General features: G+C 36.8%; 2 protein-coding genes across 6 annotated transcripts; both read left to right on the forward strand.

Moving 5' to 3' along the window:
- The first annotated feature begins 675 nt into the window (after positions 1 to 675).
- Positions 676 to 7,560, forward strand: LOC113513439 (Bardet-Biedl syndrome 5 protein homolog). The gene is made up of 7 exons (XM_026897431.3): positions 676 to 805; positions 1,680 to 1,828; positions 3,070 to 3,247; positions 4,302 to 4,392; positions 5,201 to 5,347; positions 6,381 to 6,572; positions 7,045 to 7,560. The coding sequence occupies exons 1-7, from the start codon at positions 741 to 743 to the stop codon at positions 7,261 to 7,263; spliced, it is 1,041 nt and encodes a 346-aa protein (XP_026753232.1). The 5' UTR covers positions 676 to 740; the 3' UTR covers positions 7,264 to 7,560.
- Positions 7,561 to 15,136: 7,576 nt separating this feature from the next.
- On the forward strand, positions 15,137 to 27,284 carry LOC113509304 (uncharacterized). Of its 5 annotated transcripts, none has more exons than XM_052900909.1 (10): positions 15,137 to 15,393; positions 15,528 to 15,580; positions 16,034 to 16,216; positions 17,812 to 17,983; positions 19,734 to 19,903; positions 20,470 to 20,650; positions 21,300 to 21,431; positions 23,057 to 23,223; positions 24,564 to 24,968; positions 25,695 to 27,284. In XM_052900909.1, the coding sequence occupies exons 2-10, from the start codon at positions 15,545 to 15,547 to the stop codon at positions 26,022 to 26,024; spliced, it is 1,776 nt and encodes a 591-aa protein (XP_052756869.1). In that variant the 5' UTR covers positions 15,137 to 15,393; positions 15,528 to 15,544; the 3' UTR covers positions 26,025 to 27,284. The 5 variants fall into 5 exon arrangements, with proteins under 5 accessions (XP_052756869.1, XP_052756872.1, XP_052756875.1 ...); XM_052900912.1 differs by having other exon boundaries at positions 15,531 to 15,580; XM_052900915.1 differs by having other exon boundaries at positions 15,137 to 15,345.
- Positions 27,285 to 27,369: the final 85 nt, after the last annotated feature.

A 27,369-nucleotide genomic window follows, 5' to 3' on the forward strand; every position in this document is an offset into this window, starting at 1 on the left:
CTGGGAACCAACGGTGCTGAATTCCAGGTGGATTCATCACGATGGGCTAACTGACCTGCCTTTCATCATCATTGGTAGTGTATACACCCCTTGCGGTGTAGGTCCCCATTCCAGGCGTGGTTACCATTCCATTATCATGCATTACAAAATTTTACCAGAGGTAGACTTTGTACGAAAGTCGATTGCTTGGGTACCTCTATCTCATTCGTGTTTCTACCGTGAAGCAGTTGTGTTTGCATGACTGTGTTTCGGTTTGAAGGGAGGGTAAATTAACAGGATACAGAGGAATAACATCTGAGTCCTCAGGAATGACAACGCATGAGGGTATTATGGGCGAAACAGTATACTCTGTTATGTCCATGGTACTGCTCATGTCTATAGGTGACGGTTACCACTTTCCATCAGGTGGGCCGTCAGCTTGTTTGCCATTCTAAGTTGTATAGAAAAAAAAAATGTGATACATTAAATTTGCATTACATAACCTCGAAATTTCTATAAAATTAAAAAACTTATTTTGCAAATCAACTACCTACTTGTACTATTTAAACGTAAATAATATACTTATTTTCTTTACGATTGTAAAAACACTCGAGGAAAAAAACAAATTACTTAAAAGAAAATATAAGCCGCTTTAACGTTGTTTCCGAACGATTTTCGACTCCGGCCATGTTGTCATGGCGACGCATTATAAAAACAAAATAACGCTTTTGCAAAATACCTTTTGATATCTCCTATAGAATATGCCTAAAAGTAAAATCAGCGCTGTGTGGGAAGACAGGGAGGTCCTTTTCGACCTCCCGTTCTCGTAAGTAACATTTATTTCATTTATTCTTTAGTACAGGACATATGTACAGGGTGGACTTATGTTAAAAAAAATAGTTATATAGATATAGTTCATTGTATAGATTAACCCTGTTCGCCGCACCATAACTGTAAAATTACTTGCTTTGACTTCCACGAGACAGGCTTTGCCTAGTGTGGGGTCATAGCTATATTGTACCATAGGCTTATTTTGTTCAAGGAAATAAAGATATTCTTATTCTTATTTATATAAGAGATTTATTTAAGTAATTTTTGACTATTATATTATGAATATTCAAAAATACTAATTATTAAGTTCACTTCAATAAAAAATTTTTTTTATTTTATTTTTTATTTTAGTCTCGCTAAAACTCGGAAATAATTTAACCGATTTGAATATTTTTTTTTGTTTTGTTCATTATAATACAGAGGTGGTCTAAAAGAAAAGACGGAAAAACCATAAAGTTGAAAGATCGAAAAATTTTAAATAGTTAATTTTGTATGAGAATCGCTACTTCGGATTACGAGTATTTTTAATAGATAACGTTGTTCACTGGAGTATATAATATTTTTCAGTACCTAATATAAATATTTTGATCGCTTTGTGGTCCCGGCATAGAATAAATAAACCACCCCTCCTTTTCCGTGGGTGTCGTAAGAGGTGACTAAGGGAGCGCGAGGGATGGGCAGCAGCATCCTTCTTAAAACATCTCTAAAAGCCTAACTGCGGCAACTACTGGCAAAACTCACATTATGAAGAAGCCTTGTATTCAGTAAGTCGTCTATTAACGGCTGAAATAATAAAAATAATAAGTAAATATAAATATTATGTATTTTTCAGAATGTCCATAAGTACGTATTTAATTTTTTTTTTTTAGGTATTTAAAATTAAGACCCGGCGAAAAAATATTCGACAGAATTGAACCTATAGAAGACACGAAAGGAAACAGCGGAACCAAAGGGAGAATGGTGGTCACCAATTTAAGGATAATTTGGCACTCATTGGCATCGCCCAGAATTAATTTGTGTAAGATGCATTTCAATTATTGGCGTATTTAGAGGGGAGCCAGGGGATCGTACCTACAAAAGAATTTAAGGTGTGAATTTACAGGGTACAGAGGAACAACACCTGAGTCCTCAGGAATGGCAACGTATAGGTGGTATCATGGGCCAAAGAGTATACTCTGTTATGTCCATGGTACTGCTCATGTCTATAAGCGACGGTTACCACTTTCCATCAGATGGACCGTCAGCTTGTTTGCCATTCTAAGTTGTATAAAAAAAAATAGAATCGTCTGATGCTCACCCCAGGATGCGAGTAAAACTTCGCAAAGACATATATCTGAGAGTATATACGACTTTTTTAGACCTGCCAAGCATGGTAATGCTGTCAAAACCTGGGAAGGCTTATGTTCAGCAGTGGATAGTTAACAGCTTATATTGAAGGAGAAGGTTGCCGAAGACTGGAAAGATACCAAACTCCCATGTTTTAAAAATCTAAGGCAGTGGCTTGAATGAGCACCAGATCCCTTTTCAGGATGACGGTGGACAAAGACGCCATGATGATTACCAACCTTCGGTAGGAGATGACTCCTTAAGAAGAAGATAATGATTATTATTATTAAAAGACAGAAAAACCTATGACACTGCGAATTCCATGATCTTTTGTGCTCGCTCTTTTTTAAAGTTCCTTGCTAATTTCTATCAATAACAGGAATTTTATGATGTTTGTATCTCCTCAAGATATAAAATTTGTTTTCCAAAAGAGATATATTGATTATGTATGAGTGGGCTTTAAGTCCTGCGGCGTTTCTTCCTCGTTGTGACAAAATCTGCAAACACTTTTGGGCATAAACCTAATTGGGCCATATGCTTGTTTAGTTTGCAGTGTCCAGTGAGAGCCCTTGTTAATACACACATTTGCTTTTACTCAAAAAAAAAGTAATTTCTTAGAGTAAGTTTTAGAAAATATTTTAATCAGGGCTTTCGAGTGATTTAATCCTGGCATCAGAAGCCAGCTATTATTCTACCTTAGGTTATATTATTTGTAATTTCTTACCGATCTCTAATTTTTTTTTTCAAAATTATATACGAGTATAGCGTACTCTCTCATAATGTCAGATCCTATTATGTTAGCTACCACTTTTTACTATCTGAAATCATCGAAATTCATGTGGAATTCATCACGATGGGCTAACTGACTTACTTTCGACCCTACCTATTATTTAATGATAATGATTCTATTCTACTGTAAACCTTTTCTTCCAGCCATCGGTCTGAACTGCATATTGTCGACTAGTACAAAAATAGTAAATTCAGGGCTAAGAGGCACCACTCAAGCCCTGTACGTACTGGCCGCGTATAAGACCAGCCGATACGAATTCATATTTACGAACCTGTCACCCAACTCTATCAGACATTATACGTCTGTTGTCGGCGTGCATAAGTAAGATTTTTTTTTTTATATATATATCAAATATATTTATTTCCATATAAGTTATACAAATATACTTAGACGACATGTTTGATTTCCAAGATTTACGAGTGTGATTTATTCTAAGAATGACATCTTATATCTTGTATGTTTTATTTAATGGATGATAATGGAATGGTAACCTCGCCTGCGCTATTAGTATACACTGGCGGGGCACCAGTGAGAGGTGATAGATGAGGATGAAGCAGGTCAGTTAGCCCACTGTGACAAATCTATCACAATGGTTTCCAGGGGAAACCACGTGGAGGTCGATCTGACAGGGTATATTGTTAGCAATAGGGCTACTAATCCCCATTACTAAGAATCCCTTCTCCCCCCTATCTTGTATATTAGCTCCATTGCGTTTATCTATATTCATGCTAAGTTCCTTGTAGAGTAAACAGAGAGTTCTGAGGAACGCCAGTACTAGAGACTCGAAATGTCGTAAAATGTGACTAGGGGAACTTAATGGTAGAGCTATGGGCAGCGGCGTTTCTTTTAAAACATCATCAAAACCTAACTGCTGTTGCCAACCCGCCTACCAAGCGTGGTAACTATTGACAAAATTTCCCATATGAAGGAGACTTAAGATCAGCAGTGGGCAGTTAATCGGCTGATATAATAATAGTAATTAGCGAAGTAACCATTTCAATTACATTCTCTTAAAAAAAAGTGTATGTAGTGTATGTATGTCTTTAAGTAACAACGTCAGGATTACGCGTCGTTTCATGAATAGATTTTTCTTTTTAATTTCTTTTTACACTCTGACAGTGGCAAACAACCATGTCTCATCCGACAGGAAACCGTTACCATTAACAGAAGTGTTGCGTGCGCGTGTTCCCGACCCTTGGGAAAGCTTATTACGCCCTTTTTAAAGAACCCCATGCTGTAGTCTCTAGGGATAAGGTCAGCGGGAAACTCGTTTCAGCATCATTCTAATTAGATTCGGTAACGTAATACAGTCAGCATAATTAATCCCTGTAATACTTGGGCGCTCAGTACGTGTTTTGTTTCGCCAATGTTCCAGGGCATACGCCAATTCTAGAATGTACAGAGACCTCAAACTTCGCGGTGCTATTGTGCACAACAAACAGTTACGCATGTTACCTCTCGAGAAAGTAAGTGTCATGTTTCCTTTTCAACCGACTTTAAAGAAGGAGGTTCTAAATTCGGTTGTATGGTTTTTTTTATGTTTGTCACCTCATAACTCCGTCAGTTGTAAACCGATTTGGAAAATTCTATTTTTTAACTGAAACGGTAAGCTTACAGATTAATTCTATAGAAATTTTATCAAAATCGATTCAGTAATTTGTTTTTAAATCAAAATAATTGGTGTTTCCATAACTGAAGTCGGTTTTTTTTAACACAATTTAATTATTTGTTAATCAGGCACCTTTCTTTTCTACAAAGAAAGGTTTTTCAATGGATGATAATGGAATGGTAACACCGCCTGCACTAACAGAATACACTGACGGAGCACCAGTGAGGGATGATGGGTGAGAATTAAAGGACCGGTCAGTTAGCCCATCGTGATGAATACACCTGGAATTCAACACGATAATTTCTAGGGGGAACCGCAAGGAGGTCCACCTGATAAGGTGTATTGCTAACAATGGGGCTACTTATCCCCATTTATAACAATCCACTATTCCCCCTCCGCCCCGCATGCACAAGTTTTCCCTTCTTTAACGACGAACAATAACAAGATGCAATTTGATGCCATTTGCTTCTGATCTTACATGTTTTTTTTATATTATTTAAAAGCAAAATAAACTGACGCCGCATCTGATGAGACGTGGTGACTGTCGCCTACAAACATGAACAGCATAACGGGCGTCACAGAATATACTGTAACACCAACGGTAACGAGACAGAAATAGCAATATAGACATGTTTAAATGAAATATTACTTCCTTCCATCTGTAGATTAGTCTCAATGAGCACAGCATCTGGAACTTGTCGACTGACTCCGGCAACCTCGGCACGATGCTGGTGACGAATGTACGCGTCGTCTGGTACGCAGACGTGAACGAGGCCTTCAATGTATCCATGCCATACATCACCATTGAAAGCGTATGTATCTTCACCGTGTCATTTTGGTTTGAATCCTTTTTTATACAACTTAAAAATAACAAACTAATTAACGGCTCACCTGAAGATCAAAAACACATGGTTTATGTGTAACGATCAAAAAGAGCTAAGATTTCGAATCTACTCCTTGGATAAAGTAGTTCAGTTTCTTAAATAACAAAAAATATGTATAAACGATTCTTTCTTTTCTGCTTTCTCTGTCAGGGCCTTGTTGTGATGGATAGGTCTTGATAGTACGGTTGACTATACAGAAAAGATAAGGAGCAATGCTCTCATGACCCTTTTCGTCCTCAGAGGTCTCAATACGTAGAGGTCATAATGTATTCTACAATATCCATGATTCTACTCAAGACATTTGCTATTACTTTCTATCAGATGAGCCGTTAGCTTGGTTGCCATTTTCTTTTTCTTTTACAACACAGGGGGCAAACGAGCATGCGGCTCATCTGGTGGTAAGTGACTACCGCCACCCATGATCACCCACAACACCAAAGGCATTGCAGGTGTGCTGCCGGCCTTTTAAAAAGGAATATGCTCCTTTCTTGAAGGTTATGTTGTCGTAACCGTTCGAAAATACTGGAAGTTGATTCCAAAGAGTGGTTGTGCGTGGAATAAAGTGCCTTGAAAAACGCACGGTGGAGGACCGCCACTCGTCCAGATGGTTGGGATGAAATTTTAGTTTATGGCGGGTAGTACGATGGTGAATATCAGCAGCAGGTATATCAATCCGAACACTTCGTCAGCGCACTCCCCATGATAAATTCGATAGAAGATACACAGAGATGCAACATCTCTACGCAGTCTCAGTGGGTCGAGCCGGACAGTAAGGCGCGCCAGGTCTCTCTGTATAAAAAATAACCTGTCCTCCTCCATCCCTTTTACATAGTATGTGTATCAAATTTCATAGAGATTGGTTAAGCTGTTAAGGCGCAAAGAGATAATATATAAACACATTTTCAAATTTATAATATTAGTAACAATTAGTAAGGATTAACTTCTTTGTCATTATCACTAGGTATCAGTTCGCGACTCCAAATTTGGCGAAGCCCTTGTGTTCGTCGTCCGTCCGACGTCCGGTGGTTACGTGCTGGGCTTCAGAGCAGACCCTCCAAACAGACTGCGTCCACTACTGGCCGAACTGCAAGCTCTGCACCAAGCTTACTCTGAGAGACCAGTATTTGGAGTCGAGATGACTTGGGACCATGAGGTAATTACGATCATTGAACAGAACTTATAAAATATATCATCATCATTTTCCTACCCTTATCCCAATTATTATTTGGGGTCGGTATAATATGTTTTTCTTTTTCATTCTTCTCTATTCCCAATCATTTTCGCATTCACTCCCAATGTGGCCATATCATCTTTCACACAAGGCATCCATGTCTTTAAAAAACTTATTAAAAATATAAACAGACGAATGGTATGGTCTGAGAGACTTTGTAAAAATTTCTACTAACTGATACTTCTGTCCGTCTTATAGATATGATCTTTATGCAGTTATCTTCTGTTCTGTTAATTTTTTTTTAGTTGATCCAGTAAGCTATAATGTTAATGATGAAATAGATATAACTAAACGCAATGGTTTAAAAGTAACTGAGGTGATTAAGAGAGTAGTGATGCAAAATGATAACCGCCACATATATAACACTTTACTTGACTATAAATTTATCTTCCAGTGCCCAAAATCAATAACAGACGACATAGATGAATTGGAAGAAATCGGCGAACCCCGCGGCGAAATGGGACCAAATTTATACTTGGCGTCACAACTAGCTCAGAACAAGCCAGAAGGCGAACTGCAACCGATGTACAGTTCTTATTTAGGACTGGCTATAGAACCGTTGAAGGAGGGATTCACATTAAAAAGTTTATTTGAAGTACAATCTACCTCATAATAGTGAAGTTGAAGAGGACTGTATACAACTGTACTGTACTGTTATTTACCAATTGTACCATAGATTAAGAATACCACACCCTATTACCCGTTAACTGTCCACTGCTGAACATAAGCCTCTGCCATAAGAGGGATTTTGCCAGCAGTTACCACGCTTAGCAGGCGGGTTGACAACCGCACATGTACACCTTTCTTAAGAGTCCAGAGTTTAGAAGAAAATAACCTTAAACACGCCGTCTACATGTTTCTATTTAATCACAGATATATTATGTTGGAAATAAATATTTTGAAATTTTCATTATTTATTTATTTAACTTGAAAATATCTAAATAACTACAGTGTAAAAACCATTTTGGAAAAAGATCTAAATGGAATAGGGACAAGATATATTTAGGGTGAAGGGTGAAGACCAAAGATGTTAATCCTATTGGTGATAAAGACAATTTAAAAAATAACTTTTGGATAAAGAACGAAAACAGAAATCTACGTACCACCATAAACTTAATATAACGTACTAAGCATACCACGATGTCCCTTAAAACGCGCGGCCGTGGCCAGTAGCCCACGTCACATTTGCCTTACACCTATGGTTCAAGTTTTATATTTCATGTACTCTTAATCTTTCTAAACAACCCGTTGGCGCCCACTGTTGGGCAAGGAAATAAAAAATGGCCATCGGCCATGATATACCATGCAAGCCAAGCGTCTCAGTTTAGTTGATATTTTTGCTACAAAATGCTAAACGTAATTTTTATTATTTATTTTACTAAATAACTGTAGATTACAATAACATGATCTGCCTACGTCGTCGTCTTACGCGCAAACTAGACTTTACCGCAAAAAAGACGCCGTTTGTCGTATCTCCTCACTTTCAGGGCACTTCCCTTGATAAAAAGTCGAGTCTAGGAATTCTGGGCGTTGATATATCTTGCGACGTCCAGTTTTGCGGTCATCTGGAGGAGAAGGCTAAGATAGCTTCCAAAAAGTTAGGAGTGCTCAATAGGGTGAGACGATATTTCATGCCAGAACACCGCCTGAAATTATATAAAGCCCAAGTCAGGCCGCATATGGAATACTGTTCTCACCTGTGGGCAGGAGCGCCACAGTACCAACTCCTTCCGTTAGACCGCATTCAAAGTCGGGCGGCTCGAATTATCGATAGTCAACGCCTTACTGTCCGACTTGACCCACTGAAACTGCGCAGAGATGTTGCATCTCTGTGCATCTTCTACCGAATTTATCATGGGGAGTGTTCTGAGGAATTGTTCGGATTGATACCTGCTGCTGATTTTCACCACCGTACAACCCGCCACAAACTAAAGTTTCATCCCAATCATCTGGACGAGTGGCGGTCTTCCACCGTGCGTTTTTCAAGGCACTTTCTTCCACGCACAACCATTCTTTGGAATCAACTTCCAGCAGCAGTATTTCCGAACCGATACGACAACGTAACCTTCAAGAAAAGAGTATATTCCTTTTTAAAAGGCCGGCAGCACACCTGCAATGCCGCTGGTGTTGTGGGTGATCATGGGCGGCGGTAGTCACTTACCATCAGGTGAGCCGCATGCTCGTTTGCCCCCTGTGTTGTAAAAAAAAAAAACTCAACGACTTCTAGTCACCCTAACAAGCTGGCTTCCGAAAGGGCTTTAGCACCATAGACCACATACATACACTATGGCATGTTATACAGAAAACCAAAAAGGAATCTGCCACTAAGTTTAGCGTTTGTCGATTTGCAGATTATAAAGTAATCGTGGCGGAATCCTTGGAGGATCTGAATACTAAGCTCAATGACCTCAATCGTATTTCTCAACAGGTAGCTTTTAAGATGAAGATGGCCAGCACACCTATACTGATCGAGAATATTACGCTCGCAGTTGTCGACGAGTATGTATACCTAGGACAAGTTCTTCAAATGGCTAAGTCTAATTTTGACTAAGAGGGTAATCAACGAATCCAACTCGACTGGTCAGCGTTCAGAAAACTACGCCACATTTTTTCATCCAAAAAAATTCAGTTTGAAGACCGAGGTCTTTAACAAGTGCATGTTGCCAGTGATGACTTTTGCAACTAAAACATGGCTCTATACGATTGCCCATTTCCAAAAGCTTCAAATTGCTCAGCGGGTTATGGAGAGGACTATGCTCGAGGTTTTTTTGGACAATGGGCTGAGTGGCAATGGATTGGTTACATAGCTCGAAAAACTAACAACCGATGGGGAAGAAAAGTTCTTAAGTGACGACTCCGTATGAGCGCAGTGTAGAACGAACCCCCCCCCCCCCTTCTAAATAGAGTGATGACCTGCAATGCATTGCAGGGACTCAGTGAATGCAGGCGGCTCAGGATCGTTACTTACGGCAGTCTATGGGGGAGGCTTATGTCCAGCAGTGGATGGATGATGGCTAAAATGATGATGATGATGATCTGCCTACCTTAATGAGAGAGAGGCGTGGTAGATATATATGCATCTAAGTTTGTATGTATGAATTTCTGAACGAAAATATTACCGAAAATCCCGCATGATTGACAGTTCAAGTATGTCATTGTCAAGAAAAAGGCGGGAAACTCGAATAAGAACAAGCGGGTTTTTTAAATTTTTTTTATTAATTTATAAAAACTATCTCTATCAATTCTTATTATTGAATAAAATATTATATTTTCACTAAATTCAGTGACAGTAATATAATTAGCATTCATGGGGAAGCGCAGTTGTAGGAAAAGGAAAAAAAAAGATGACGATTCAGGTGATGTAGACCATGAACCTTGTAATGACAAGGATATATATTCGGAAGATACTTCTACTGACTCAGAATCTGAAATTGATAAGGCCGATAAGTATAAACCTTACTACGTCACAGATTATATTAGAAGATATCCCGAGGAATCCCCTGGGACAGAATTTGTTGTCTTTGTAGAATCCTCAGATAGTCAGAAAACCATTGGATCCAGAGACTTGCTCTCACTCTCCTCCTGTTTAAAACGATTTAATAAAGGGGTAACTTATCTTAGATCTATAAATAAATTCAAAATCGGAGTATACTTTCAAAAGCCAGACTTAGCCAATGCTTTTTTAAATAATAAAACTTTTTTAAATGACTACCATTTTAAGGCCAGTATTCCTGCTTCTTCAACAGAAGTTACAGGCGTTATTAGAAATGTACCTACAAATATATCTAATAAAAAAATATATACTATGATATCGAGTTCTAAGAAAATTATTGCTATTAAAAGAATTTTAAGAAAAAATACCTTGACTCATGGATATGTGTTACAGCCAACTCTAACCGTGACAATTACTTTTGCTGCATCTGTATTACCTGAATATCTGGATATTGGAGGTTGGCGCCACAATGTCACTCCATATATACCACCAGTTAAACAATGCTACCGGTGCTTGAGGTATGGACATTTAGCTAAATTCTGTAAGAATTCTGAGCGTTGCAGCATCTGCAAAGGTGAGCATAATTATAAAACTTGTACAACTGGAATGGAAAACGCTATTTGTGTACACTGCAATGGAAATCACACAAGTGTATCACCGCAATGCCCTGTTAAACAAAAGAAAATTGCTGAAAATAGATCTAAATTCAGACCTGCTTCTTTTGGAGATATACTTAGCACTGAAATATTTCCTAAACTGGGTAACAAACCTAAAAAAAATGTAGACCTAATTTCAATTCTAAATTCTGATAACAAGAGTTTATCACTTTTAATAGAAAGCATAATCAAACTTATTTCACTACATAACACAAAGAACACATCTATTAACACTAAAAGTGTTTTGAATGTGTTATATGATACTTTTGGTAATACACCTATTTCACAAAATTCAATCGAGACCAATTAACTATCATACAGTGGAACGCTCAGAGCCTACTGAGCAATCGACTTATTTTTACACAATTTTTAAATGAACATCATATTCACATTGCTCTCATCTCAGAAACTTGGCTAAAACCACATTACAAATTAAAAATTAAAGATTATTGTATAGAACGAAATGATTGTGGTAATAATCACAATGGAGTAGCGATTATTATACATAATAGTATTAGATATAAAAAACTTCACTCTTTTTTCGACAATTCTTTGCAAACTATAGCTATTAGTATTGAAGTTAATAATTCTTGGTATTCAGTTGCCAGTATTTACTGTCCTACCAATAGTACACCTAGTTTTACTAAAGCCAAATTTAAGTTCTTTTTGGAGTCTCTTCCTAAACCCACTATCATATCTGGAGATTTAAATGCACATCATACTATGTGGGGTTGTACCTCCACTAATACAAGAGGTAAAGACATTCTTGATTGTTTAGATGAATGTAATTTGGTACTATTAAATGATAAGCAAGTTACTACTGTTGGCTCTCATATTTGGAGACCCAATGGCCTTGATTTAACTATGGTATCCCCATCCATATCATTAAAATGCGAGTGGTCGGTTCATGATGATCCGTTAGGAAGTTATCACCTGCCGACTTTTACTAAAATAAACACAAAGAACTCTTCATCAACTCCGTCAGGTGAACAACATGCTCCTATAGATGAAGTTAATAAACTTTTGTTAAATCGTATAAACCTACGTCTCGTTAATTGGGATCTTTATTCTGAAACTGTTAATCGATTACTTTTGGATTTCGAGTATGATGTCAATGAACCCTTAAACAATTACAATAGATTCTGTAAAATTATTTTGACAGCTGTGGAACGTTCCGTTCCACGTAGGAACTTATCAAATAGCGGTGCAAATACTTCAAAGAGGCACAAACATATTGCAGTACCTTGGTGGAATAACAGGTGTGCGACAGCTGTCAATGATAGTAAAGCGGCTTACCTTAGGTTTAAACAAAATCCAACTCTCGATAATTACATAAATTTTAAAAGAGTTCAAGCTGTTAAAAAGTTAGTAATTAAGCAAGTAAGACAACAGGGGTGGCAGGAATTTTGTTCCAAATTTAATAGATTAACACCAATTTCCACTGTTTGGCAAAATATGAGAAAACTAAATTCAAAACATCGTCAAAATCATTTTAAAGATATATCATGGGTCAATGATTTTTTACGCAAATATACTCCTGATTTTGTACACTCACCTTTTGATGACAAACAGTTTAATTCTGTTAATTCATGCCCAAAATTTCTCACTGACCCATTCTCAATTGATGAAATATCCAGTGCAGTAAAATCTAGAAAAGATACAGCTAGTGGCCTTGATCGCTTAACATACAATATGTTTCGATTGCTGAATAAAATAAACCTTACTAAACTCTTACAAATTTTTAACGATTTATGGAAGGACTGTATTATCCCACCAGAATGGAAAATGGATTGTTTGATTCCAGTAATTAAACCCGGTAAAGATCCTACAAATTTCGACTCCTATAGACCTATAACATTGACGTCCTGTGCAGGCAAATTATTCGAACAATTAATTAAACAGCGTTTAGAGTTCTTTATTGAAAGTAATAGTATATTACCATCGAATCATTTGGTTTTCGCCGTGGATATTCAGCGCGCGAAAGTTTAGCGAACTTCTATGTCGACCTTAGTACTGCTTTGAATAACGATGAATATGTTCTATCTGTTTTTTTAGATGTCGTAGGAGCTTTTAACAATGTAAATTTAACAGTTCTATCTTCGATTTTATCCTCATTTCTTCCAATGAAACTTATCGAATGGATTTATAATTTTCTTAGTAATAGAGAAGTGTATGTTAAAGTAAATAGTAAATTAATAGGACCTAGGTTAAGCTCTAAAGGAATATGTCAAGGTGGTATTCTAAGCCCGCTACTATATATTTTATATATCTATAAACTTAATTCAATTTTAGGAAACAGTGTGAACAACTTGCAATTTGCCGATGATTTATTAATTTATATAAAAGGAAAGAATATTATTGATATGCAATTAGTGTTAAATGAGTCATTAAAAAGACTTGAGAAATATTTTTCTCTTCTTTCCCTCGATATTAGTTTAACCAAAAGTAAAGTAGTTGTTTTTCATCAAGTTCATAAATATGTTCCATTAATGAATATTATATATAATAATCAAACTCTTCCAACAGACTGTAGCGTTAAATTTCTGGGGGTAATTTTTCATCAAAATTTAAAATGGGATCTATACGTTGATTGCTTAGTAGATCGTGCTTTAAGAGCCACTAATATAATAAGATCTGTAATTGGTCGTAACTGGGGAGCTGATCCTAAAATTATCCTTTTACTTTACAAATCTCTTGTTAGAAGTAATTTTGATTACGCTTTCTTTTGTTATGCCTCAGAACATAAATTAGTAGAAAAACTCGAAAAAATTCAAAATATGAATTTAAGACTTATTTTAGGTGCTATGTATACTTCTCCAATTATCTCAATGCAAGTAGAATGTAATTTGCCTCCTATCCTTCTTCGTTTCGAATACCTAAAACTCAAATTTCTCTTCAAAGTTTTTTCAGTTTCCAATAACCCACTCATACTCAAATTATTAAATTGCCCCATTTCTATGTTTTTGAATAAAACTATTGTCAATGATTTGAATTTACGAGATGAATATAACATCTATAGTAGTAAGATACTTCCTTGTTATAATGGCCTTTATGAGAGTAAGTTCTGTAAGATCAAAATTGTTATACGTAAAGACATAAAAGAAAAGCACGATATGTATGAGACTTTATCAGAATTTATTGACTACAGGCAGATATATACAGATGGTTCCAAAAATGCACTTAGCACGTCAGTGGCTTTTTACGATTTGTCAAATAGATTTGGTCACGGTTATAAAATTTCAACTTTGGCTAGTATTTACACAGCAGAAGCAAAAGCTATATTTTTAGCATTAGAATACATAGAAAAACAGGTACTATATTCGAAATGGATTATAATTACAGATAGTATGAGTGTTCTTATGGCATTAAAAAATAACACATTCATTTCATCATCAAACTACTTAATTCAAGAAATTCGTAATAAATATTATCATCTCTGTACTATATATGGAAAAGATATTATCTTCATCTGGACCCCTTCACATATTGGAGTGTTTGGGAATGAACAAGTAGACACTTTGGCTAAAATTATTAATTCAAGTGCTGCTCGTGTTCAAGATTTACCCCTTTGTTATTCAGATTGTAGTATTGGAATACATAAAATCGTTACAACTAAATGGGAGGAGCATTGGACTCAAATATTACAGACTAAAGGCAAATGGTACCGCAAAATTAATTGGCGTATTGGAAAACCGTGGTTCTGCAAAGGAAAGGACACAAACAGAAAATTTTACACCAATATTTGTAGATTACGAATCGGCCACGGACATTTCAACGAACACCTGCACCGAATGGGCATGATCGCTTCCCCATCATGCACATGGTGTAACTCAAATACAGCCCAATCTCTACATCACCTTTTTTTTTGATTGCTCTGAATTTGTCATTCAAAGACACATTATGTTTGACGAACTTAGGATTATCTTCAAAAAACCCGAAAATATCCCGCACTCAATCCCGCTTCTCTTAAGATTTCCTTCTTGTTTCAAAGCTATTTTCACTTATATTACTACAACATTCAAGGAGCTATAAGAATACTTTTATTGAATTGCAAGACAATGATTTTTTATAATTATTTATTTTTAATTTGATAAATCCACTGGTTTAAGAAAACTCAAGAAAAGATATTTATGAAAATGTACTTACCGGATTTGACAAATGAAATATTGAAGATTATGACAATAATTGAAGCGACATTAGAAAAATAAAATTCCAGACAAATTATCTTTTTGAAGACTAGGCAGCATGGTCTCCGACCTTAGCCTGTTCCAAACGGAACAAACGTACTAAAAAAAAAAAAAAAATATGTCATTGTCAAACAAAATGTCAATTGTCAAACTTTGCTATTATTGTGCTATTAATATTTTATTAATATATTAGAAATTTCTACTAATATATTTCTGTATTTTATATTTTGTTTTCGCAATATTAATAAATCTTAAATATAAAAAGAATTTCGAAATGAACTGTTCAAGATTAAGGAATAATATTATCACATAAAAGATAACGTTTAGTATTTTTTATAGTTTTTTTTTTTTATTTGGATGTAAGTTTTAACAGAATACTCTAAGAGAATATATTACTACTTATATTAGTAAGTAAATTATAACAGTACGTAATATTTAAATAAATTAAATCCTTGCTAATATTCTAGAACTTAAGCTTTTGCTTATTTTACGTTTCTTTAAGAATTTCTTTTTACATTTGCTTACTTTTTTTTCTTTTCAGTAGAATAGTTTTTCATTATGAACAAGGACAGCAACAGAAGTGCAGCAGGACTGGTAAGTAATCATTAAAAAAAAAACAAAATCTATTGCATGGTTACTTTTTTATTTATAGTATTGCACTATAATTGTCCTGACTGTTATTATATTAGCCTAATACTTTTAAACATTATCAGTTCCTCTGGACTTTCCTCTGTGCTCTTCCTACTATGTACAAACTACCTCTAATATCACATAAAACTGATTGAGTTTTATTTTTATTATTAAAAAATATTTTCATGTGTGTAAAACAGCGAACTGCTTTGTTATCTCCCCCATAAGTGGAGGGTGTTTGTATGTAAATTTCTTGATTTGTGCTTTAATGGCTGAACAAATTTGAATAAAACTTGGTAAACAGGATTTGTTCTAACTTAATACATAGGATATCTTATGTACTGATCAACATAGGCACAAATGCAGGAACTAGCTAGTAAAGAATACTCATTATTTTATACATTCTATTATTTACAGCGACGCTCAGCAATTGCTGAAAGGATTCGACTAAGAGAGGAATGGTCAGCCCTCAAAGGTACAGATAATGCCACTACATCAAAAAAGAAGACTACTGTCACAAGTATATTAGCCAAAAAGAGAATAGCTACCAAGAAAACGGTTTTAACGAATTCACAGAAAAACGAGGATACTGCAATTGAAGTAAGTAGATTAGTCTTAGGGCAGTCTTATTGCTAAAAATCAATCTCTTCCAGGCAACCTTATGATGGAGAGAAATAATAAAAATTGTGTCTGATCAATGTGTAACAGAGGTATACCTGATATTGGTACACTTGTGTAATGCACCTAACTTGTTTACAAACATGTTTGTAACATGTCTACAGACATGTTTGAATATTTGTTACTCAATCATACTGGTTGAATAGTTTAAAATAATTTTAATGTACAAATTGGCCATGTCTTAGACCAGGGCTGTCCAAACTAGATAGAATGTAGGGCTAATAAAAATTACTAAATTAATTGAGGGGCTGTAAAATATTTGGAAGAACAAAATTACAGCTATAACATCATTTTGTTATTGTATTTCATTCTTCATTAATTTATCTTTTACAATTCTGTCAACATCAATATTGGATTAGATTAGATGAAAAAGATTTGATGGACCACATCATTTGTGCCCCATGGACCATGGTTTGGACAGCCCTGTCTTAGACAAATGACTTACACCAAATGTGCACAGATAGATAAAAGTAAAATATCCCATCTTCCTTACTGATTATAAAGCTATCCATATAAATGAATTTGTTGTAAATAGCAGGATGCAGTAATAAAACATATATGTATTTATGATATAAAATAATAAGTTTAGTCAAAAGATACAAGGTACGTTTTATATAAAATCTGACATAGAACAAACATAAAAATAATATATTGTTCTAAAAAACCTCAGTGTCAACAGCCAGTATTAAAACTCCAACAGAATTCAAATTTGTCAAAATTGTCTTAATAATTTTTGAGTTTATTCATTATAAACAAAAAGTTCAAATCTTTCGTCTTTATTTTATTAGTATAGATTAACACGTAGGATATTACTTTTCATAATTCATGTGGCCTAAGTAATTATTTATATATTTAAATAACTTTATTAACCAAAATTAAATAAAATACAAAAGGCAAACTTAATGTTAGTAACATTCTCTACCAGTCAACCTTTGGGGTGAACAGTGAATCACGAATGTGGTACTTCATTATTGAAATAGATAAAGAAAATAACAATTAATAATTTATTACAAAATAAATAATATATACATAAATAACATAAAATAATGATTATAATATACATACATAAATGTAAAGGAATATATATATATATATATATACTCGTATATACAACTAGATAGATATATAAAATGTATAAATAATTATGAAGGATAATGACTAACTACTGTTTAAATATTTATATATATAATTAATTTTCATTTCACACACACACACACATACACGCACACACACATTTTAAGTTAACATGTAGGCTGCTGTTTTTTAATTTTAATTTTTTATTTTTTTTTTATTGTAGTTATTAGTTAGTATAGTAGTTAGTCGCTGGATACAAATTGTCTTCGTTGATGTAACAACTACTATACGTTTTAATTAGTCCGTTTTGGAATCCTGCAATGAGGAGGAGGGCGTTTGACATTCGCGACACAGTTTTATACTTCTGCGGATATCATCGTTTTTCAATAATACTGTAACCAATGTTTTTGTTGCAAATAAATTATTATTATTATTATTTACAGAATTTTGAAAAAGAAATGAAAGCAACCAGCGAGGTGTTGCACGGCGTCGTCGCGTTAGTGGAGGTTGGCAACGAGAAGAAAGCACTGGCACTCAGAGCGGCGCTGACCGCGTTGGGAGCCACGGTGGTGCCAACTTGGAGCCCCATTGTTACCCATCTAGTGTGGGCGCAAGGTAATAATATTCAAACTATTTTAATAACTAGTTTTACTGGTGATTTCGTCCGCGTGATCAGGATGTCGTCGGTACAATTCAAAATCAAATCAAATCGTCAAATAAAGTCTACTTTACAGGAGAGCAAAAAACTATATATACATATATATATATATATATATATATATATATATATATATATATATATATATATATATATATATATATATATATATATATATATATATATATATATAATATATATACACTTCGTAGAATCACAAAAAAAAATTAAATTAATAATCAGTCCCATTCATGATTCGTACCCGACCCAAAGGTCCCCATGACACTTGCGGCATTTCCGCGTTGGATCGCCAGAGATATCCTTTGAGCCAGATACGAACCAGAACGGCGGTCATGGCCCCTATCCGCAATGCGCAGGCTCAGCTCTTTTATGAAGGATTTTGCTTCCGCTCCCCACACGCCCGTAGTCTGGAAAGCAACGGGAACAAAGATGTAGGCTGGTTCGAGAATCTTATTAGGCAAAAGTATTTGAAATCAACTTATTGAAGAAATAAAAGATGATTTAAATTTTTTTTTTTTACTAATAATGTATTAGCTTGACTTCTGCCCTGCGGTTTAAAAATTACTTCTGCTTACGTCATCTTTCCAAGTCAGACAATTAACTACATACTCAAATAGAAGTTTTATTTTTGAATTGAATTCAAAAAGGGCTACTCCCCCCCCCCCCTCTTTTCTTAATTCGGTTGTTTCTTTTTATGTTTGTGCTACTTCAGTACTCAGTAATTTATAAAATTATTTGGTAAATTTTTTATCTGCATAAAAAACATCTAAAAAGAATTTATTTTCAAATTAATTCTATAGAAATTTCATCAAAATCAGTTCAGGGATTTGTTTTTAAAATCATATTAATTGTTTTTTTTAATGGATGATAATGGAATGGTAACCCCGCCCGCGCTATTCGGGGCACCAGTGAAGGATGATAGGCGAGGATGAAGCAGGTCAGTTAGCCCATCGAGACGAATTCAACAGGAATTGTTCATGATGGTTTGCACGGGGAACCACGTGGAGGTCGACCTAATAAGGCATATTGCTAGCAATGGGACTGTCAAACTCCATTGCTAACAATCCCTTTCCCCCCCTAATAATTGGTTTTGCTACTACTAAGGTGTGTAGATGATTTTTTATGTTTGTTTGCCATCAAAGAAGTATGAAAAAAATTCTTCACTGATCGGGATAAAAAGTAGCCTTTTTTCCAATGGGTGATAATGGTATGGTTACCCCTTCTGCGCTATCGGTATACACTGGCGGGGCACCAGTGATAGATGACTGATGAGGATCAAAGAGGTCAGTTAGCCCTTCGTGACGAATTTAACGCTAAATTAGTCACGATGGTTTCCAGGGGGAACCACGTGAAGGTTTTTATTTTTAATTTTTAATGGGTGATGATGGAATAATAACCCCGCCTGCGCTATCGGTATACACTAGCGGGGCACCAGTGAGTGATGATAGGTAAGGATGAAACGACAGGTCAGTTAGCCCATCGTATTGAATACACCTGGAATTCAGCCCGATGGTTTCCAGGGGGGATGGTTACCATGTGGAGGTCGCCCTGGTTGGGTATATTGCTAGCAATGGGGCTCTTAATTTCCATTATTAACACCCCCCCCCCCATGAAGGTTGACCTGATAGGGTATATTGCTAGTAATCGGGCTATTTGATCCCATTGCTAACAATCCGTTATCGGCAGGCGGGTGCCGGCGGGCGCGGTCGCGAGGCCGAGCGCTGGCTAGCCAGCTGGTGTCGCCGCTGTGGGTGGAGGCGTGCGCGGCGGCTGGTGCGCGGCTGCCCGCGCGGGGCTTCCCCGCCGCCGCGCGAGCCTCCGACCTGCCCTCGCCGCGCACGCTGCGCGTCCTGCTGGTACGTACACGCGCCACCATATATACATACAGCGTAGTAATGCGGACTACCGATCCCATTGCTAGCAATAAACCCTGTCAGGTCCACCTCCACGTGGTCCCCCATGGAAACCATCGTGCTGATTTTTTTTATTTATTTAAACTTTAACGCACAGTAAAATTCTATGTACATTTGGCGGACTTAACACCGGACTGTGTTCTCTACCAGTCAACCATTCCAATTGTATTTTCCTAGTGTATTCATCACGATGGGCTAACTGATCTGCCTTTTTATCGTCACCCATCATCTCTCACTGGTGCTCCGCCAACGTATACCGTTAGCGCAGGCGGGTTTACCATTCCATTATCATCTATTTAAAAAAAAATTATAATAATAAAAGAGGTAAGGAGTTCCAGAGACGGATAGCTTGGATAGTGAAAGAATAGGTATTTATTCTATTCTTATTATGCATTCACCATACTGCACACATTGCATGTTCGCGGTATGCTGCAATCCTTGTGTAATCCACACTCCTTGTATAAAAAGGCAAATTTTAAAATGTTAATTTTAATATACGAAATCTCCAGAAAAAGGCCGACATGGAGAACGTACCGATAGCCGATCTACTATCGGAATCCGAAGAGAGAGAACTGAAACCGGCGCGACTGCGGCTGTCGAGCGAGACGGAACGCGACACGTCGGCCGACACGTCGCGCGACACGTCTAAAAACACAACCAAATCGAGCGACACTTCCAAGGATGCCACGGGTGAGTTGTATCTTTATTAAAATAAATGTATTCCACGGTATTCTTCTATCGGAGTTTAAGGAGAAAGATTTGGAATTACCATGGCTGCATTCTAACTTCCCCTTGATTCGGTTTTTAGCGTTTTTTTTTATGTACTCACTTTTGACCTCCACAATTTTTTTTTAGTTTTTTATACAACTTAGAATGGCAAACAAGCTGACGGCCCACCTGATAGAAAGTGGTAACCGTCACCTATACACATGAGCAGTACCATGGACATAACAGAGTATACTGTTTCGCTCATGATACCCCCCATGCGTTGCCATTCCTGAGGACTCAGATGTTATTCCTCTGTACCCTGTTAATTCACGCCATATCCCACCATTTAAACCGAAACACAGTCATGCAAACACAACTACTTCACAGTAGAAACACGAATAGGACAGAGGTACCTAAGCAATCGACTTTTGTACAAAGTCTCCCTCTGGTAGACTAGACAGCGGCGCCCTTCTTAAAACACCATCAAAGCCTAACTGCGGTTGTAACACCAAGCATGGCAACTACTGGCAAAACTCCCCTTTTGAAGGTAGCCTATGTTTAGCAGGAGACAGTTAAAGCTTGATATGATGGATGAACCACTAAAAAGGCGGTTCATGTTCAAATGTCACAGATGTTGAATCCCGCGTGAACACAGCGCCCCGCCGGGCGATGCCCAAGTCTATGAGCACGCCGCGACCGCGCAAGTCCAAGAGGAAGCTGTTCACACAGCGAGACGCTGACCTCACCAAGGACTCTGAATCCGGTGAGAATTCTACACAACACTAGCTCTTGTCTATTACTAAGAACAAGGAATTACATAGAATGAGTGATAAAATTCTCAATTCATAGCAGGCTAGTGTATTGAAAATGTTATACGGCCATATAACCCTACCGTCGCCTATAGACATGAGCTGTACCATGGACATAACAGAGTATACTGTTTCGTCCATGATACCCCCATGCATTGCCATTCCTGAGGACTCAGGTGTTATTCCTCTGTACCCAGTAAATTCACGCCATATCCCACCCTTCAAACCGAATCACAGCCATGCAAACACAACTGCTTCACGGTAGAAACACGAATGGGACAGTGGTACCCAAGCAAACGATTTTTGTACAAAGTCTCCCTTTGGTAATGTTCTTGTTATAGTTACATATTGGTCCCATTTTAGTGGGGTTTTTTTGTAATGTACAATCTTTAATTGTGATTCACTTACAGCATAAATCCCTTTCGTTGCACTGTGTTTATGATATTTATACATTTTCATGTTTTCTTTATGTAGTCTTTATAGCAGTTAACATATTATATATTTTCATCATCATCATCATCATTTCAGCCATTATCCGTCCACAGCTGGACATAGGCCTCCCCCATAGACTGTCATAAGGAACGATCCTGAGTCGTCCGCATCCACTGGCTCCCTGCAATGCATTTGAGATCGTCTCTCCATCTCGTGGGTGGTGATCCTATATTGCGTTTACCTGTACAGGGTCACCTCTCCCTTCTTCACACCTTTCTTCCCCATCGGTTGTCGGTTCTTCGAGCTATGTGACCAGCCTATTGCCACTTCAGCTTGCTTATCCTTAAAGCTATGTCCGGTTATTTTGATTCTTTTGCAAGTATTGTCGTTCTTAACGGTTGACTGTCATGTCATCCGTTAGTCGTTCACTGCTGAACATCGGTCTTCCCCTAAGTGTTGCCAGTAGTTGCCACGCTTGACGAGTTGCCAACCGCAGTTGGGTTTTGATAATATTTTAATTACAGATCTATTTTTTTAACACGCCACCTACCTATTTATTCTTTAATTATTTTTACCCAAAGGTTGTCTGAAGAAAGGTTGTCTGGAAGAGATTGCTTAGCAATAAGACCGCCTTTTGTACTATACTTATCTAAAATTTCTCAACAGATGTTGTAATATTGGTGCAATAATTTTAAATAACTAACTAGAAACTAACGAACGAGGAAGTCCTAAAAAGAGTGAAAGAGAAGAGAACATTGGTTGAAATAATAGAGAATAGAAGAGGCAAAATGCTGGGCCACCTTATACGACATGACGATTTTTTAAGAGCATAGTAGAAGGAAAGATAGAGGGCAAAAGAGGAAGAGGAAGACCGAGGAATAACTACATGGGACAGATAAAGAAAACACTAGGTGTCATGTCGTATAGGGAGATAAAGGATATGGCCTGGGATAGAACTGGCTGGAAGAAGATGCATGAATTGGTTGCAACGACAAGAGGGAACTCTTAAATGAAAAGAAGTTTTAAATAAATAAATATTTATTTGTTATATGTTACTAAGTTTATTTATTTATCTATTTTGTACAACAGAATCTTATTAAAACAAAATATGGCAAGTTATCTAACAGTTAAACGTCGTTAATTCCAGATAACGAGCCGACGCTGGCTGGTCCCAAACGCGTGAACGCACCCAAGTTGACACAGAAGGACAGACGAGATCTGGCCCGCGCGGAACGGATAGCGCGACGATTGGTCGCCGGCTGTACGCCCGTCGCTACACAGAAAGTAGCCGTGAAATCGCTCAAACCGAGAATTGTATGTATATTAGATATTTTGTGCTAAACAGGCTGGCGGCCCATCTGCAGAACAGTGGTTTTTTATACAACTTAGAATGGCAAACAAGCTGACGGCCCACCTGATGGAAAGTGGTAACCGTCGCCTATACACACGAGCAGTACCATGGACATAACAGAGTATACTGTTTCGCCAATGATACCCCCCATGCGTTGCCATTCACATTATAATTTATTGTATTGTATAATTTATTATTATAGTTATTGGATGGTTGTAATATTCAAGTTAATGTAATGATTTTTGTATGTTTATCCCTTATTTCAGACACAGTGTACATTGTTTTTTTAATAAATGACTAATGACGTACGCATTCATGAACCTACTCACACGCACTTGTTCACCTTTCGCTTGTCCTCTCACCCATACTAGTACATACACGTAGATTATAAAATTTTCCTAATTTCATTTATTAACTTGTATATTCTCACCTTTATAGATCAAGTAAAATAGATGTCCTTGAGTTTGGGAGCCTGGTCATCTGTAAGACGGGTAATCCTAGTACCGACACCAGTCTCTCACAAAGATTGTTTTTAAATTGTAACCTTAAGCTGTAATATTTATAAATTTTATAAATTCATATCTTTTATTTATTATCATTACATCAGCCGTTGGCTGTCCACTGCCGAACATAGACCTCTGCTTGGGGTCTTCTGCCTGTAGTATATTATGTTCACGTACTGGCCACTAATAATTTTGTAAATACTGGCCGGTAACAATTGTTCTATTTGTTGTTCCAATGAATAAATTAGTGTTTAACCAACTCGCTTGCGTATCACTACACTGCCTAGTAGTAGTAGTTGCCTATTTGACAGGCGTATTTGGCAACCGCAGTTAAGGTATGGTGATATTTTATGTTAGACGCTGCTGACCATCACTCAACAGTTAATCTCTCTTATAAAGCTCTTAATCGCCTCTTACGACTCTCACAGAAAAGAGGGTACCAATTCTGTGCCAGGATTTTAATTATTATACTAAGTATGCATGGCTGTATTTCGGTTTGAAGGGTGGGATATGGCAGTGAATTTACAGGGTGCAGAGGCATAACACCTGAGTCCTCAGGAGTGGCAACGCATGGAGGGTATCATGGGCGAAACAGTATACTCTGTTATGTCCATGGTACTGCCTATGTCTATAGGTGGGCCGTCAGCTTGTTTGCCATTCTAAGTTGCATAAAAAAAAAAATGTTTAAATTGTTAGCTACTTAGCAGAATCCAGCTGTGTTTTGAACTACTGCTTTTACCATAGTCTGTGGTACACAAATAACTATTGATTACCTATAACCTTTGACCAATTAATTCCAGATACTAACAGGCATGGACCGTACGGAACGCCACACGGTATGCGAGGCGATACGCAAGCTAGACGGCCACGTACAGACAAGCGTCAACAAGCGTACCACGCACGTACTACTCGGCTCGTTCCGTGCTAACAACGTCCAATGCTCCGGACTATCCGTTATGAATAAACAAGAGAAATCATTAACCAGTGACAGTGCGCCAGTGAATAATGACCATAATACTAGTGTTAGAATAAATAATCGAGTGATAGATAGGCTTGGCAAAAATGCACGTACCTTCAACGCTTTAGCTGGGGCCGCTCGCGGCGCTAGAGTACTGTACGCACAGTGGGCGTTAGATTCCTTGGAAGCCAAGCAGTGGTTACATCACTACGGTTACGAAGTGCCACATTTGAAGAAAATTTCACTAGTATGTATTCACTTTTTGTCTATTCACTTTTGTGATGAGAATGGAATACCAACCCAGCTTGCCATATCGGTATACACTAGTGGGATAGCAGTAAATTATGACAATTGAAAATGTATGAATGATGTCATTATACGTAATACTGCAACGGGCAGCAACTGAGGCATTGATGGACGAACATGCAAATGTGAGCCGAGGCATAGCCGAGTATAGAAATCATAGAAGACTCCATGCTACTGTATTGAATTGTTTATATGTCATTGTTTATTTTTATGTCTTTGGTGCAATAAAGAGTTAAATAAATAAATAAATATGGTCAGTTGATCCATCGTGACATATAAACCACAATGGTTTCCAAAAAGAACCATGTGGATAACATCTTGCTAAAGTATATTGGTAGCAATGGTATTGTTACTCCTAATTGCTAAAAATGCCCCCTCCCCCTTAAAGATTGTTTTAATGGATGATAATGGAATGGTAACACCGCCTGCGCTGCCGGTATACGTTAACAGGGCATCAGTGAGAGACGATAGGTGAGGATGAAAGCAGATCAGTTAGCCTATCGTGAGTAATTCCACAAAAATTACGATGCTTTCCAGAGAAAAACGCGTGGAGGCCGACCTGATAGGGCATATTCGCTAACAAGACGCTCGCAGACGATTTTTAAACATAGTCACCCTCTGGTAAGAATTGTTTAAATGTATAATAATTATTTTATTTCCCTTCCAGAAAGCACGCGTCGAACGTACAGCTCTCGGGAAGTGTCACTCTGAATACGCATACGACATCTTTAGTGGCATGCGCGTACTATTAAAAAGTACAGCTGAACAAAGGGACGCCGCGAAACAACTGCTAGAACTGTGCGGCGCGGTTGTACAAGATGGCGGACACGCACAAAATGGCGGCAGTTTTGACATCACTATCGGCGCGGGAAATGGTGAAGTGAGCTCGAAGTGGGTGTTCGATAGTGTTGCTTCAGCGAGAATGAGGACTATAAGGCGTTATGTGGTGAGTGGGGTGGGTGGTAGGGATGTGGGGACACAAGAAACGATTAGGTAATGTGCGGTGCTCAGTATTGTTGGGTAATATTATTGTTATAATGTCTATATACCGACTCAACAATGAATAATTATTGTTGTATATCTATAATCCAATATTTAATGTCGAAATTAAATGAATTTATTTTGCTAGAATGTAGGTAATTTTAGATGATAGAGTTTTATATTTTCTGTGTACATTCTGCCTCTATGTCGGCGTGCAAATTTTTAGCAGTATATATAGGTATACATATATATAATATATGTAAATTTTATTTGTGAAATGGCGCGAAATCGAATGAAGTTTTTAAAATAATAAACGTGTTCCAAATTCAAAATAATTAAAGAGTTAAAAAAAAGTCTTTATGTAACAGTATTTATAGCCAGACTAGTTATATCAATTACTAGCGACCCGCCCCGGCTTCGCACAGATGTACATTACATCACATCACATTAGAAACCTTAAAAATTATCAGTGTTTCTCTATTATGCATGTATTATAATATTAAACCTTCCTCTTCAATCACTCTATCTATTAAAAAAACCGCATCCAAATCCGTTGTGTAGTTTTAAAGATCTAAGCATAAATAGGGACAGACAGACGAAAAGCGACTTTGTTTTATACTATGTACTGATAATTACTAGTACCGCATTCGAGTATTCTGACGCTTCCCTAATGTTGACTGGGAGAAAATGCTGTTAGCATTAAGCCCGCTATGTACACATATATGTACTAATGAATAAATAAATAAATAAATATCACATCTCCCATATTTAGAACTAACAAAATTTTTCATCGTGCCTCCCACCAAATTGTTTATAATTACTCCTCTCCATCCAAAGGTTGCCTGGAAGAGATCGCTCTTAGCGATAAGGTCGCCCATTGTTTTCTCATTGTGATTATTTCTTGTAATTATTTATATTTATAATAAGTTTACTATTATAATCTTTTGGAGGAAACAATAAAGAGTATCTATCTATCTATCTAAATGTACCTACATATCCAGCCGTCAAAAACATATACATATGTATTAATACATAACAAAGAAATAATTGTTCACTGTGATATGTTATAATTTCGTTAATATGTTCTTGGAATTGTGAATCATATGATTTTTTAATGTATTATCACATACCGTACTGTATATAGTGTAATAATATACTGTGACGTCCATGCATTTGTTAAGGTAACGTTTACCACTCTCTATTGTATAAAAATTAAGGAATACCTATTGTATAAAATATATATACATGTGGGAAAATGTGATCTAATTTTTACTATTAATGCATGATTTTTTTAATAAAATTTTAATATATTATTGTTTTTTTTTTATTGTTTATTTTTATGCAACTTAAAATGCTAAACA

The sequence above is a fragment of the Galleria mellonella genome, unplaced genomic scaffold (genome assembly GCF_026898425.1).
Source record: "Galleria mellonella isolate WM207_F2 unplaced genomic scaffold, CSIRO_AGI_GalMel_v1 utg1267, whole genome shotgun sequence".
NCBI classification, from domain to species: Eukaryota; Metazoa; Arthropoda; class Insecta; order Lepidoptera; family Pyralidae; genus Galleria; species Galleria mellonella.